Here is a 15,961-nt window from a genome sequence, read left to right as displayed (position 1 = left end):
AACTTTCTTAAAGGGTAGGGGGGCACCCCCAACATTAAGACCTCTCCCCCAGGACGGCATTCACAAATTAAACATGCGCCCCCCCTAATTAAGTGCTGTCCCCCCCCTGTGCACCCAAGATTGATATGTCTGGCGACGCCACTTTGTAATAGTGTGTATCCTGAACATGGTGAGGGTTTTAAATCATATTGATACATTGCTGAATGTTGTAACAGGAATATGTTGAGTGTATTAACGATTGATACATGCCTGTATGACAAACAACAGGAACCTACTGAAAGAAATCCTCTTGGTATTCCTGTAGCGACAGGAATCTAATGACAATAGAACATGGTGCATTCCTATATGAAGTATTACTGGAACCTACTGAGAGCAAACCTCTTAATCATTCCTATAAATAGCAACAGGAATCTGATGATGAGCTTAAAATCAACTTGGTGCATTTCTGTATGACGTATAACAGGAACCTTCTGAGAGAAATCCTCTTTGAATTCCTGTTTGATGTAACAGGAAGCTGATGAGTGTATAACCTACTTTGTGTATTCCTGTATGACAGACAACAGGATATATGACAACAGGAACCAACTGAGAGAAATCATCCTCGTATTCCTTTAAAGAGCAGCGGAAATCTTACAAGTATAGAACCAACTTGATGCATTCCTGTATGGCATACAACAGGAACCTACTGAGTGAGATCCTCTTGGGATTCCTGTACTAATGTAATAGGAAGCTGATGATGAGTGCAGAACCAACCTGGTGCATTCCTGTGTGACAAACAACAGGAACCTACTGAGTGAGATCCTCTCAGGATTCCTGTATTCATGTAACAGGAAGCTGATGAGTGTATAATCAACTTGGTGCATTCCTGTATGACAAACAACAGGAACCTACTGAAAGAAATTCCCTTCGTATTCCTGTAGCGACAGGAATCCGATGTGTGTTTACCAACTTGGTACTAGTTCCTGTGAATTAAGAGCATCAAGAATCTGCAGGTGTTAAACCACTTACCCTGACAATCTGTGTATGCTGCCTCTCAACAGAGAGATGGAGTGCGGTCTGTTGGTTCATGTTCTGCACATCCAGATCAGCATGGCCCTGTTTAAATATGAGAAAAACCAAAGATGCACTAGATATTGTAGCAGATATATGAAAAAAGATAGTGATATAAAAATGTTAACCTTTAAAGCAGAAGAGAGATTGGTGTCTGAAACTGATATTCTGAAGCCACTAAATGCTCAGGACTTTGTATTCCACAGGAAAATAATCTTCAGTGTTCTGGGATTTGGTTCTGTACTTTATATGATTTCGAAAATACTTCAGTCACCATAGCTGTAGTACAATCATGAATGGAATGCCTTCACTTCCCTCAGTATTGGAGAGAGTGTGGCCAGATGCTGAGGTCCAAGAGATGACAACATTGAGGTTGGGGTCTTAGGGAGCAGGAATGGGTGTGACCATAACACGCCTGCCATAGAACTCTCTCAACCCCCCTTAAAAAATGAGAAGGCTTGCTATAAGCCAGTGCTCTTCCACAATCATCATACTGATAGGGTTTGCAAAATGAGCTGCTGGTTTTTAAACCCTTGTGAAATACTAACTGCAAACTAAACCGTATTTCTAATTGAGTCGAGATTGTAATCTTGCCTAGTTCCACCAAGCAGTGTAGTATTCACACATGATTAGATACCTACCCTCAATTATAACTAACAAATCTATATGGTCCCAATCATTTGGCTACTCCAAACTGGTAAGCTAAATTCAAGGCAGAATCTTTTGTATAATTTAGCAAACCTAAACGGGAGTATATTTTCAAATTTTCATCTTTCACGGTTCAACTTTTTGAAGCTGCGCCTGGCAACTTATTTACGCTCTCACGTAACTTTTAATATCTTTTCATTTATCAGAAAAACATGATACCAAACAAATTGTGACATATTCTTTAAAGCTGATTGATGGAGGGATATTGGTGGGAAGGTGGTGGGTTGGGGCTTAAAGACGGAGATAAGGGATAAGGTGTTGGAGTGAGAGGTAGGATGGGGAGGGAGGAATCTTTAGTCGGTATACCTGTTGAACTAACAACTCTGCAACCTCAACATGGTTGTTGAGAGCAGCCAGATGGAGGGCAGTATAACCATCATCCTTCTGTTCATCCACGATCCACGGACGGGGCAGTCTCGTAAGTAATATTCGCATCGCACTGAAATGACAAACAAATACCAGATGTCATGATACATTTCCAATTAATAACAGGTGCAAGCACAACATTAATGCAATAACATTCATGATATCACTTTATAACAGTTGGTTCAAGTTATTGGAATTGATGACTCAATGAGTTTAAACTTATATTTGGGCCTGGGTAGACAATGTTCAGTAAATATTGTTAAAATCAGGAAGGGCTATGGAAACATTACCAGCTTTTGCTCAAAAGAATCTTGTGTTTTGTTCTTGTTAAACTATGGCATATCAGCACTAAAATTCCGTCAAAAACCATCATTTAGGTCATTTTTGTAATTAGTTTATACATTCTCTTACGGAATGATTTTGGTCTTTTGCCAACAGGAGCAGTATACATAGAAAGATATAACAACTTCTAGCAGAGTTTTTCTTTTTGTTTCTATGAATGGTGTTACCCCCACCCCCACCGAGAGCATAACCCTTCAAACATGTTTTACATTATGGTCGACATCAATATATGGTCGACATCGATATTAAAGTTGACAATATATCACTTTAAGAGGATCTTGTAAATTGCATCCGCTAAAGGACAACTCTTGCTGTTTTACCCCTAACAGGAGCAGATCCATAGTCTAGATGGAAGTCTAATGGCTTTTCATTCTCAAAGTGCATCTGAGCTCTTCTACGAGACTTCCACGACTCAATCAATGCCCTGCGATATGATTTCACTGCAAAAGCAAGCATGATGCTACCAAATTTTTAATTCCCGAGGAATATGAATAATTTCCTCCAGGTGACAACTCTTCCTCCCTATCAATCAAAACCAAGCCCAAATTCCTTCCTTCTTTTCGTGTTTTTTTTAATATTATATCCACATCCTATTTCGTGTAATATTCTGAGCCAATAAGAGCAGCGCCATACTGGCATGGTTCTAAATTCGACGTATACATCTAAGCCGACTGCCAATTAACAGTTCGCTAAGATCCGCTGCACATGTACAACAGTACAAGTATTTTACGTTCGATAGCAGAATTGCTTTGCTCTTGTGTGTGCGCATCTCTCGTATATATATATTGATGATAACGCTTACACTTTTGGCTGCTGGTTTGAAGCTATTTATAATAAAAATCCCAGGCAGCATCCCCTCCGGTACAGTTTGCCTATTTTTAGCAGACGAACAAGCTAAATTAAGCCGAGCCTGGGCAGACCCAGCGAGCTGGGTGAGTACATGCGTACGAAGTAACGTCAGAGGGAGCCGTTAGTAAATGTGTGTTAAACATGGAGACAAATTAACTATCTCTGTCTGCTCGGGATGGTCTCATTTCCAAAGTCACATGCGCAAGGTGGTCGCAGATCTAAAAGTGTGAGCACAACCGAATAGCCGAAATCTCGTAAGATTAATTTACACGACCGGTGTAAAATAAAAGGAGCTAGGAGGGCTTGTGTAGATTACAGAAAATGGAAAATGTCTTTAGCAAATGAGATGTGGATAGTTTCCTGGATGAGGGGGATAAAATTTGTTCGTCTGCAGAGGTAAGGAAAACGGTAAGAATTGTCAATAATGGACATTGCTATCTGGGAAACATTGTGTTTGCATACACACTCCAATTTTTTCCCTCGTTCAAATCAGTTTCAATAAGTCAAGCAAGTAATTTTTATAACGTTAATTTTATTGCTACCTTCATTTGAAAATTGTTTTTGGAAAACGCATAACATATTTTATCCTCTATGTATATTCCGTCTGTTATATTACTACCATTTAAAATGATGAAAAAGTTAAAATATGGGGGTCTCCCTAATTGTGTTGTTTTTGAATAATTGTACACGTCAAATGTTAACAGGATATTAATAAACCCCTTCAGTTCACCCCCAAGGCCCTTCAGGCATATTACACAAGTTGTCAGAGACTTCTGTTTTCTGATTTTCCATATAAAATCTGTATTTGCTCTCTTTTGAGTCAATTTACCTCCCACTGCAAATATCCTGAACAAGAAAAAATACATAAATACATTAAAAAAAAAAAAAATGGATGATTTTGAATTCGTTTTGTGCAGTCACTTACATATTTCATGTTCATGATTGTTCGGAACGCATAAAATAATATTTTATGTGTTTGATGGTTAAGCACGGCCATACTTTATGCTCAAACTGTAATAAATTTGTCTTCTTCTCTAGCAAATATGGTTTCCTTAACGACATGAGATATATTGAACCTTCATTACCAGTCATGCAGTTTAAAAGTGGCTCCATGCACTCATGAATGATTATAGATCTGGTATCCAAGGGTAACTAATTAATTTAAAAATCAAAAGAATTATCATTCCAAGCAAATAAGAGCTTAGTATTTCAACAAGACAAAAAAAGAAAAAAAAAGTACAAGGACAAATTTGTCCACAATTCTCAGAGGAATCTTTGAGAAAAATATGGAAGTCTAATGTGGCGTAATATATAATCAGAACGGAGCTGGTAGGGGAGAGGAGGGGAGGGAGGGAGGGAGGGGGAAGGAAAGGGGGAGGTGAAATGGAATTAAGGGATGAGGATGGAGGAAACTACCTCTGTGACAATAGGACTGGAGGTATAGCCAATTCAGTTATTGTTTCCATTCCAGGATTTGGGGAGAGATCAAATTACATTGAGATAACTTCCCTTTTGCTGTGTTTTAAATTCTTGTAAAAACTATACCAACTTGTGAATCAGTGGAATAGGTATATATCATCAACAGTGATCCATTGCATAGCAATGTCAATCTAACTTATTTCTGCTGAATACACATATAAGTGAATATGTCTGACATTAGTCATCCATTATGACAGACTACTCTGCCTGCATCATAGAGCAGTCAATAATATGTATACATCTGACTGTCATTGTACTTTCAAATCCCTTTCATCTTTTCCTCTTCAGGTTAAATTTCCGCAATTTTATAGCCCTACTTTTCCCACAACTCCCATTCACTCAGTTCAATCTAAGGGTCAAAGGTCACTGCAACTTCCTGCCTGTATTTACACTTGTAACATACACATAGAGGGGGGGGGGGTGTCTGTTACAAGCCAATCTCCTCAATGTGTGACCCAAAATGCTCCCTTGTCTGAGCATGGAGGTTTTTACCTCCATGGTCTGAGTGAGTCTTGTTCCCATAATTGAGAAATTGATGTATGTAGTAATCTGCATGCTATAGTGTAGTATATATACCACACTATCAAAAAAGAGAAAAGTCTATGCATGTGAGATTTCCATTGTAGGAGAAAAAAGTGTGTGCAGGTAGCTATAGATACACACCTAAACGGTTTATTGGTGGGATATGTATACTGAGGCAGTTTTTTGATCTTTGATCTTTGATTTTTGATCTTTTCCATCATGATGTAATATTTTGTAAGTCCTATAACAATGTACTTCCTTTGCTCTGGCTATACATATAGTAAAGTTTCAGATCAAATGATAATAGTAATTAAAAGTCAAAACTATTGACATAAACACCACTTTGTGGCTGATTTGATGAATACTGTTGTAGTACATAAAGAAATACTGAGAGCCAGTTGGAATCATTAATTACGCACTCATTCACTTTAATAGTCGACTAAGTGGGGAGGATGTCCTAGCTACTCTGATCAACTCTCAATTCATGCTCCTCAAAGGTTTGCTAAAATTACGAGCAAATGCCAAATAATTTATTTCAAATAAAATTTCATAATTTTTAAATTAATTTTTTTTTTTAATTTCAAATAAAATAACTATTTGGTGATGATATGAATAACCACATACCATACATTTCACAAAATTGGATAAATTGGCAGTTTTATTCATTTTTGGTTCAATTGTAGCCTGGTCATGTTTTTTCCTTCAATCTTTCTTCCTGTTGCTGTAAATATTCATAGTTTTGGTCATTGTTTAACTTTAGATTCCAAGTAGTGACACTTAAGTAGACGAGATCAGATGTGGGAACGATGTAATCAAGAATAATCTAATTATTAACATAGACTCACTTAGTATTTCCCACTATATGATGACCATATATTCCCACTCTAATCTTGGGAGCTGCAGTCCATTCTAGTTTGTAACCTTCAATTCTCTCTCAAAGAAGTGATCATTTTCTTTCTTTCTTTTTGTAGAAGAAATGGGGGGGGGGGGTGGGAGAGGTTGGCATGGTCAATTGCTACATAACTACTCAGTCCAGTTTCAGTTCTACAACAGAGCTATGAGATCAGCACAATTTGATTCAAGCTGCTATATAGTCTTGACCAAGCTCCATGCATGGCCTAATCCAATATGATTCTTATAGTCCAGTTCCCATACGCAGCTTACAACAGAACAATGGCAATGTGGAATCAGGTCAGTTTGTCTAGTCACGAGTCGAGCTCCATGGCCATGAAGTCCAGTATGGTTTCTGAGTCCATGGCAGTTCCCTGGTCCAATTACATAGCTTACAACAGAACAATGGCCATATGGGATCAGATCTATTTGTTTACTTACGAGTCGAGCTCCATGGCCATCCTGCCCCAATTACCTAGCTTACAACAGAACGATGGCCATATGGGATCAGGTCAATTTATCTAGTCAGGAATCAAGCTCCATGGCCATGAAGTCCAGTATTGGATCAAAGTCCCTGGCAGCTTCCTGGTCAAATTACTTAGCTTACCATAGAACAATGGCCATGTGAAACCAGGTAAATGGCCATTCTTGCCATGAACTGAGCTCCATGGCCAATTAGTCAAGCCCGTCTCATGATTTTTAATGACAGAACAGATCTGTAAACATGATCTTAGCTGTAAGGGGGCTAGAACAGATTCAGTTGAACATGGCATCCTTACTCTCTTGCTCATCTTTTAAGTATCCCTCCTACAGCTCTACCTTCAAAGGTACAGATCATCTCATGGGAGATTCCAATATTGCAAAGGTCTTTTTTTATCATCATCCTTCCTCCTCGCTCTAATAAGCAGGAATTAGTACAGTGTTCTCCTTTCATCTCAGTCTACCTAGTGTGGATTGCTGTATAGTGTAGTAGACGCAGAGGAATGCCAAGTATGCATAGTAATGAGGTGGGTGTGGTCTACACTGATTGCAGTAGCCTATATACATACAACTTTGTACACTAGTACATCCCTTGAAACAGTGATTGGTGTATTATATCTTTCATGTCATCCGAACAGATGAAACGTGGGCTACAAAATTCTTGAGGCCTTTTTAATTGTGATGTTATACTATCTGGAATAAAAAGATCACTATGGGGGAACAAATGTTTTTAAAGATGTTTCTTCACTCCTCGATGATAACAAAGATATTAGTTGTAATGATCGGAATAATGACATGGAATCAAAATGTTGAATTTGAGGTGGGCTGATGGGGAGTTCATGTGATGAGATGACAGATAGCTATCAGGTTCCTAGTGGGTAACTACATACATAGCAACAGCTAATTAGACTTCAAAGACTAATTAGACTACTAAAATAATGTAACCAGGGAATGAATAGGAAAAGAATAAGGAAAGTCATATCAAGAAGATATTAGATCATATCTGCATAATTTCAAAATTTTATATCTAATTTAAAAAGCAGCATTTGCAATGAGAAAATGAGAAAGTTGACAGTCATTTTTACCTTTTAATTAGGCCTAAGTGATCATTTTTGGTCATTGTAGCAGCAGCCTATTTGGTCTGAATTTTCTCAGTCATTGCTTGGTTGACATGGGTCCCTCTGTTTAAATGACTCTCTATGGTACATGACCATTACATATAGAGAACGTGTGTGTGAATGTCACACACTGAGAGCATGGAATACTGAATCCAACCTTACCATATGTATTAAACTGTAACATGAACCCAACTTGTGTAATAGTGTGTGTACCTTACCTAGTTAGAAAATACAGTGTGCTATAGTTCCATGCATGCACTGGTGTCCAGTTTAGAACAGATGTATTTATAAACAAACTAAGAACCATAGAGATCTAGTACTAAGACCTACTACCACATGCATCAGCTGTGTGCATATATATCCATCATTCTACATCGGCATCAACCAATCCTAACAGCCAGCCCTCCTCGCATTGATGGGCAAGCTACATAACCAGATCATGAGGCCCATGCACAGTCATGATTTGTGAAAGTTGATGATCATGCATCATATACCATGCTCACATTAATGAATTATAGATTATCCATTAGGGAATAGAACTGAGAAAAAGGATGAAGCAAGTGTGAACTACAATACACCTGGGCTTAATGCCAGGTAGCAAGTGTTGGCCGAATGCATGATCTGCGGAGTCCTTAGCCCTGCAATCCCCCCTGCAAACCCCCCCTCCCTCCCTCCCTCCTCAACATCAAAGCCATGAAAGCTTTTTGGCACATTGAGAGTACATCTTTGGGTCATGTTGGAGATATTTCCACCCACGGATGTTTTGGTGTAGCCTCAACAATGAAGTTCGATTAGTGCATGCCCATTCCACTTTATCGTTGGCAGGAAGGTCTTCACCTACGACGACGACGAGTGAATAAAAATGCCTAGCATGCCGTTGACCTGATTAGGCTTATAAGGCAAGTCAACGAGTAAGAGACTGGTGGGTGGGTAGTAACAGTGATGATGCTCACCGCAATCCCGCAATCTCAAGGAGCGAAATCACAGGCTGGACAATACTTTTAAAGAGATTCTAGATATTTATAGTGCATTCCATGCAGGCGAGATGAAATTACAACTTATCTCAGAACTTTCCTAATGAAACAATGTTTAATTATACTAACAGACTGCATACCATGACAGGTATATATGTTATACATCTGTTGAAGCTTGTACGAAACTTATCGAGACTAATCGAGACTAGATAAGGTTTACAGAAAATAAAACAGAATCGAACATGAGTAAGAGTGTTATGTATGATGCTTGAAGGCAACGACATATTTAATGATCTCATTTATAGATCTTCAAGTTGTCATAGTAACAAATATGACAATTTATCAGTATCTGATGGTTGATACAACCAGCCTTCCACCAGCATTCCTATTCTGTAGGATGGAATTACAACTTCCCTATATATAGTATATTTGCACACAGCAACAGCCTATCCAGTCATACTTTAGACAGGCATGTAACTCAAGCCAATGATCTCCCTAGGGATGACACAGCCTGAGGTTATTTCTAAAACACTCTTTCTACAGCTTGTTAGCTACAAACTGCACAGCTCTATTGTCTGTATGTAAGTACTACACTAAATACTACCATATTGCCTCACTCAACCTTCACTGACATTTTACTCCATAAATCTCTGTTCTGTGGCCAGCAGGAAGATCAAGGGAAACCAAATGGACAGTGGATATGGCCTGTGGCTATATAAATCCCTTAACACAGTACTTCCAAGGAACCCATGTATGGGCTTAGTGACCTCATAAGGGCAAATCTTGACAATGGTGAGTAACTGAAGGAATGTAAATTAATGAGACAGTTACTGAATAGAAATATTGACTTAGATGGGAGAAGGGAGGGGTTGGGGTTGAGGGGGGGGGACTAGGGTACCACATGGAAGCAGTAAGTATATGGTGGTCAAGGAATTCTGAATGGGAAAGCAGACATCATAGCATGGTGGAAATTGAATATTAATGAAGTAACTGTGATAATTATGTAGATAAACTGGCTATAAGGTAAAACAAAGGAGGTAATTGGCTGGACTAGATGGGGAGTATATATTTAGGTACTAATTAGCTGGACCAATTAAATAAGAATTTTACAGCTATATGGAGAGACATTTGATTGGTGACTTAATCTGAAAACCAGACATTAGATGAATTAATTCTGACAAGTTTAAATATTTATACAGAATGTAACACATATATGTCAAGTAATCAACAATACGTTAAAATGTTTATAATATTAAAAAAAAAGAGCAGATTGAATCTCACCTACAGAATTATGACCAATCAAAAATGGCATTGCTATGATTAATGCTGTCATAGGCGTAGGAGCCTCATTTGATTTGGGGGGGCTGTAACGACTTGCCCGAAAAATATAACCAAAATTTTTTCGCGCGCTCCGCGCGCGTTCTACATGTTAATGTGCATATCATATAGGCATCCATCAGTTACTACACCTGCCAATAACATAAAATCATTTTTCGTGTTATTACCCTTCTATATTGGTTATAATTATTGGGGAAGTCCTTACAATAATAATGATAATAATATCAGTTTAACCATTGAAAAACACATTGCAAATTATTCTTTTTTTTTCAGTAGGTGCCAGTGGCGGAGCGAGGGGTATTGGTCAGGGGGGGGGAAGAGAATGGGTCTGTAGGGGTGCTTTTGACACTATCTAAGCGGAGCGCCACCACAGGTTGGCGCGGAGCGTACAGAAATTTTTGAGTAAAGATACTCCCTAGATCGCCGGAAATGACCCTTTCCGGGCCTTGCTAATTTGCAGAAAAAATGAAGGATAAATAGGTGTCATCGCCATTTGTCATAAAATTGCACCAACAAAATGTGAAAAATGTCAATAGGTATTTGAGAGCGCAATAAAAAAGTCGATAATCGCGAATGAGAAAAAAGTGGTAAAAAGCTGAAAAGTGCGCCAGCAGTCCATTTGAGTCCGTCAGGGGTCATCGCCCCTCTGACTGTATGGACGCTCTGCCACTGGTAGGTGCCCGAAAAATTCTCAGCATATTGCCCAAATTTTCACCAAAAAAATTGAAAAAAATGCAAATTATTATTCTTTCAGTAGGTGCCCGAAAAAATTCTCAGCATATTGCCCGAATTTTCACCAAAATATTTGAAAAACACATTGCAAATTATTCTTCTTTCAGTAGGTGCTCGACTTCTCAGCATAGGCATATTGCCCAAATTTTCACCAAAAAATTGAAAAACACATTGCAAATTATGATTCTTTCAGTAGATGCCCGAATAATTCTCAGCATATTCCCGAATTTTCACCAAAAAAACCCCAGAAAAACATATTGTTATTCTTCCAGTAGGTGCCCGAAAAATTCTCAGCATATTGCCCGAATTTTCACCCAAAAAAATTGTTGGGGGGGCTGCAGCCCCCCCAGCCTCCTACGCCTATGAATGCTGTTGAAATTCAAGTCCATTTATTGCTCTTTATATACTAGAATAGACCAGCTATGTTCGTAAGGATCAGATCCCTTTCATTTTACTGTCATATTGAACGTTGGCGTCGCCAGACATTTCAATCTTGGGGGGCACAGCACTTAATGGGGGGGGACAATGTTTATTTGTGACTGCTGTCCTGAGCGAGAAATGTTTGATCAAATAAGGGTCCTTAGATGCAATCTGGTGCTATATTTTGCAACTGGAAGTAACTTTATGTTCCAGAATTTTCGGGCTTAGTCTGTCCGATATTTATGTTTTTAATTGAGGCAGATAAACTATTTGTTTGAGTATTTTAGTTAACACTACGGTACAAATCGCATCGGGGGGGTGGGGGGTGGGGGATGGGGAACCTACGCCACACCTTGGCGACACCACTGATTTTGATTGCTGACGTAATTTGATCTAGAGACTGCTCAGATAGATCATGTGTGGGTCTTAAATCTGTCATTCATATGTCTTTATTCATTTTTGGTCAAAACACAGTAAAAGGGCATATTTTGTCTTTTAGTATAAACCTAGCCTAGCAAAGAAGTACATAAGGGCCAAGTTTAGTTGGGTTAAAAAATAAAAAGTTTATTGAGAAGGAGAAATTGCCAGGTTATTACTCCTTCAAACCTCTCAATTCTCATTTGAAATTGCTCCTCGAATACCAGCTACCAGTTCGCCTCTTGCCTCTAGCATCTTAATAGGGTCTCCTCCTGGTAGATCACAGGAAATCTGAGTTTTGAAAGTGTCTTTTCCATGCTCTGTTTCTTTGCTAGGCTTGTTGATTTGATTATGTAACACACATTCTAACATTCCTTAACCTTGAAAGATGAAGAAGTGGGCAGTGGCTGAACAGAAATCTTACTAAAGGGCAGATTTTCAAATTCCCCCCCCCCCCCCCATCATCTTCCACTATCTTTTGCACATCTGTCCATCATTGGTTTCTTCATCCAGCCATGGAGGTATGGTCCAGCAAACTTAAACTAAAGGAAAATGCAGACAGGATAATTTGCTGTTATCACATTCAGATAAGATACATTCCAGACAACTCAAACTTTTTTCTTTCCTAAATTAATTAGCACAAGATGAACCCATGGAAAAAAAGACTGCCCAACTAGAACCAATTTCTAGATAAGGTACTCTCCCTCTCAGCTGCCAGTCAATAGAACTGTTTTTTGTTTAAAACCACAAGTTTGTCTTGATAATATCCAAGCTATAGGGCATGAACCACCTACATTAACATCTGGCATTTTTGTGGTTTTAGCAGGTAGTTGACATTTCACACCTCTTCATTTGCTGAGGAATTATTTCCCTACATAGTAAAAACCTTTTCTATAAAGTTAAGGAATGACTAACTGTAGGAAAAACCTATTAAAAGATGCAGAGTTATGCAACTGAACTCTGTATGGCAGTACAGACTGTTTCTTTATCACCACCCACCCACCGGTACAGAATCTCGAAATGAATTCGGTAACATTTAAAGAAAACATTAATGCATAGATGTTCTTAAGTAGAAATCAGAGAAGAAAAAGAGAAGTGGATGGAATTGAAGAGAATAGTCAAAAGGAGGTATAGGTCACCGTCAAAGTATACTCTGTTCATAAAAACTATCTCCTTGTGTTATGCAAACACATAGAACTCCATTCAGTTATGAACAGAATTAATATGTGGAATTCTCTCTACTACTGGGTACTCTGATATTTGGTCTTGCCTACATGTTGTGCAAAGTTGGGTATCCCACTTGTTTCCTAAACTAAACCCTGATACAACTGAAATGATGTCACTTGATAATGAGTCTATTCTGAGATGGGTGGAAGGGGGGTGGGGATCCTCTGTGATGACATGCCAGACAGCCACTGGCTTCTCTTTAGCATTGTAGCTAAAAACCTTGGTGTTCTTATTGACCATAACCTCTCTATAAATCAACAGGTTAACACCACCATCATTCCACTTGTTTCAGGATAACGTGTTAAATCTCAATGGTTACGTCTTTTCTTCCTTGTGATCTTGTAGAAACTCTCATAATTTCACTTGTTATTAACAGAATCGATACTTTACTGTGCAATTCTCTGTACTACAGTTCTAATGCTAGCATCATTACAAAACTACAATCTCTATGGAATATTGCTGCCAGAGGTATTTACGGCCATGGAAGAAGGGATGCAGTCTCTAACGATTTGAAAGTGTTGCACTGGCTCATTGTGAAAGATAGTATTTACCTTAAAACCTGTTGGTTGCCTATAAATGTGTTCACACTGCTGAATACCTCAAGAACCTATTTTATTGTTTCTCTCACAGCTACCCTGTTACTTTTTGTACCATTGATATGTACAAAATTTGGTACTAAACCTCTTGTATGCCAAAGCTTTGGAATCCATTCCTATCCCAATTCCGCATGGTGGATAACATTGATAGATTCAAAGGTCATCCACAACACGTTTTTCTTTAATAGCGTTGATTTTATTATAAGGTTAATATGTAACTTTTTGTAACTATATATTACTTCAGTTGCTTCTCCACCAGTCCACTTTGTGCATGTCTATGTCATGTCAGCATAGATACAAGGTGGTCTATACAAATGCATTATAAATTTATCTACCTATAGCAGCTAGTGTTCATATGAATATTAAATGTTTAAGAAGATATTCAGCCTACATTTGCTGCCTAAAAGAACACAAATTACTTTTGATCCCAAAACAATTTGCTTCCTTATTTACAAGTGTTACTCAAATGGAAGCCACAGATTTCTTGTATCATTGCATAACAATTTATTATCACCATTTAAAACAGGATAAGTTCATGATAGCATCACTTAGCTATCATTGTAATAGAAAATAAATTCAGACATGACTAATGACTCCATATGACCTTTAACCTCACTAAACATAATAGGGTTCTTTAACAGGAATGCCACCTGCCAGAATATGATTGCATGAGGTCTGGTATCTAACTTTCCCTTTAATTCTTACGATATCACATTTACAAGGTATTTATTCATTCTTTGTGCTCCATTATGATTTATTAAATCATACACTGCTGAGATAAATGATTTTCACACAGGTTTTACTGCTGGTCATGGCGGCTCACCAATAGGTTGCTTCTACAGCTATAAACTAGCCGCAAGTCGACTATGGCTTCATCTGCATAATGTTGGCTATGTTGAGATACCATCTTTACATACTAATAAAGTATTCAAGTCACACTGATGCACATCCACATACCCCCCATTGTCTGCATATAGGTATCAGGTTATGTACATAGGTAATACTTGCATGCCTTATAAGCAACAATTACCATTGTTCTTTAACAATTGTGTTTTTGGTTAAGACCTGAAATGAGTTGGCCCTGGGGGTTCAACAATTCAGTACATAATGTGGATAGCCTAGATGCATAAATGTGTAAGTAAATATATATGTCACCTACAAACAGTTAATCTAGATACCACTATACTGCATGTTTAATCATTTATGAATATACTTTTAAGTTCAAGCACAAGTTCACACCATGGATGGCTTTAATTCACAACGATTTTTCATTTTCGTCTTTTATATTTATCTTGTAGGTGACTGTATTGTCAGTTTTGTCATATTAAATGAAAGATACAGAATTAGTGCTATAACTATACACTACTACAAACCAATTAACCACAAGATTTATCTTGGGTTTACATATGAATGAAAACATCCCTTAGTGTAGGACTTGCCAACAGCCAGTTGGGACAATTTCCTAATAATAATACCACTCTATACTGTCCAAACAATATCATGCTTCAAAGCAGTCTTACTGACAGTATGAACAGTTCCTAAACTTTATACGACAGAATATCTCACATTTCATGTTATTCATACTGTTACTGACAGTATGAACAGTTCCTAACCTTTATACGACAGAAAATCTCACGTTTCATGTTATTCATACTGCTGTTACTGACAGTATGAACAGTTCATAACCTTTATAACACAGAAAATCCCACGTTTCATGTTATTCATACTGCTGTTACTGACAGTATGAACAGTTCATAACCTTTATAACACAGATATTCTCACGTTTCATGTTATTTATACTGCTGTTACTGACAGTATGAAAAGATCCTAACCTTTATAACACAGAAAAATCTCACGTTTCATGTTATTCGTACTACTTGTACTTTCAGTACCAGTGCTTTGAAGCCACAGACATGAAACTACAGTACAGAAAAAGAAAAGAAAAAAAAGGTTGTTCCAACTGAACATTTGGAACATCCAAATATGGTGTGTTATATTGACTTAGTAAAGCCTGCAAGCATTGCGGAATAGGTAACTGTGCTATGTGCTCAAGAAGAGAAAGAAAGAAAGAAAAATAAATCACAGAGCACTGGGACAGTCCGATTGTAGTGTAGCTTAAGATAGCCAGGCTGCTTTATCTATATACAAATCCTTAGGATTATCAGTACTCAAATTGACTTAACTCGTTATTCTGTATCAAAGTTACATCAGTTAATGTAACCTTTACTCCGTGAGTATGCAACCCTTCAGTACTACAAATAGAACACTTCACACTAGTCTTGTACTAACACAGCTTTTAAGTCTATTTGCAAGCAGTTTAAAGCAGCAGCTTGCACCAGTTTTTCTGTCGTTACTTCTTGATCTCTCCTTTTATGACATGTAAACCAAAATTTCGGGGGTTAAAGAAGCACGAGGTAGGGAGATGATTTTTCCAACTAAAACAATTTCATGG

General features: G+C 38.0%; 1 protein-coding gene across 3 annotated transcripts in view; it reads right to left on the bottom strand.

The window, feature by feature from the left end:
- LOC139974515 (E3 ubiquitin-protein ligase MIB1-like) overlaps positions 1 to 15,961 on the bottom strand; it is a 226,763-nt gene that overhangs the window by 20,536 nt on the left and 190,266 nt on the right. For all 3 annotated transcript variants that reach the window (XR_011795499.1, XR_011795500.1, XM_071981715.1), the window contains exons 13-14: positions 2,065 to 2,197; positions 1,009 to 1,095 (exon numbers count right to left, since the gene is read on the bottom strand). Coding sequence is in view for 1 of the 3 variants with exons in the window: in XM_071981715.1 (XP_071837816.1) it covers positions 1,009 to 1,095; positions 2,065 to 2,197 (220 nt within the window). In the remaining 2 variants the exon portion in view is untranslated. The remainder of the gene's footprint in view (positions 1 to 1,008; positions 1,096 to 2,064; positions 2,198 to 15,961) is intronic.

The sequence above is a fragment of the Apostichopus japonicus genome, chromosome 9 (assembly GCF_037975245.1).
Source record: "Apostichopus japonicus isolate 1M-3 chromosome 9, ASM3797524v1, whole genome shotgun sequence".
Taxonomy (NCBI): Eukaryota; Metazoa; Echinodermata; class Holothuroidea; order Aspidochirotida; family Stichopodidae; genus Apostichopus; species Apostichopus japonicus.
The sequence above is the reverse complement of the archived record's forward strand: the minus strand, read 5'-3'. Positions and strand labels throughout refer to the sequence as shown.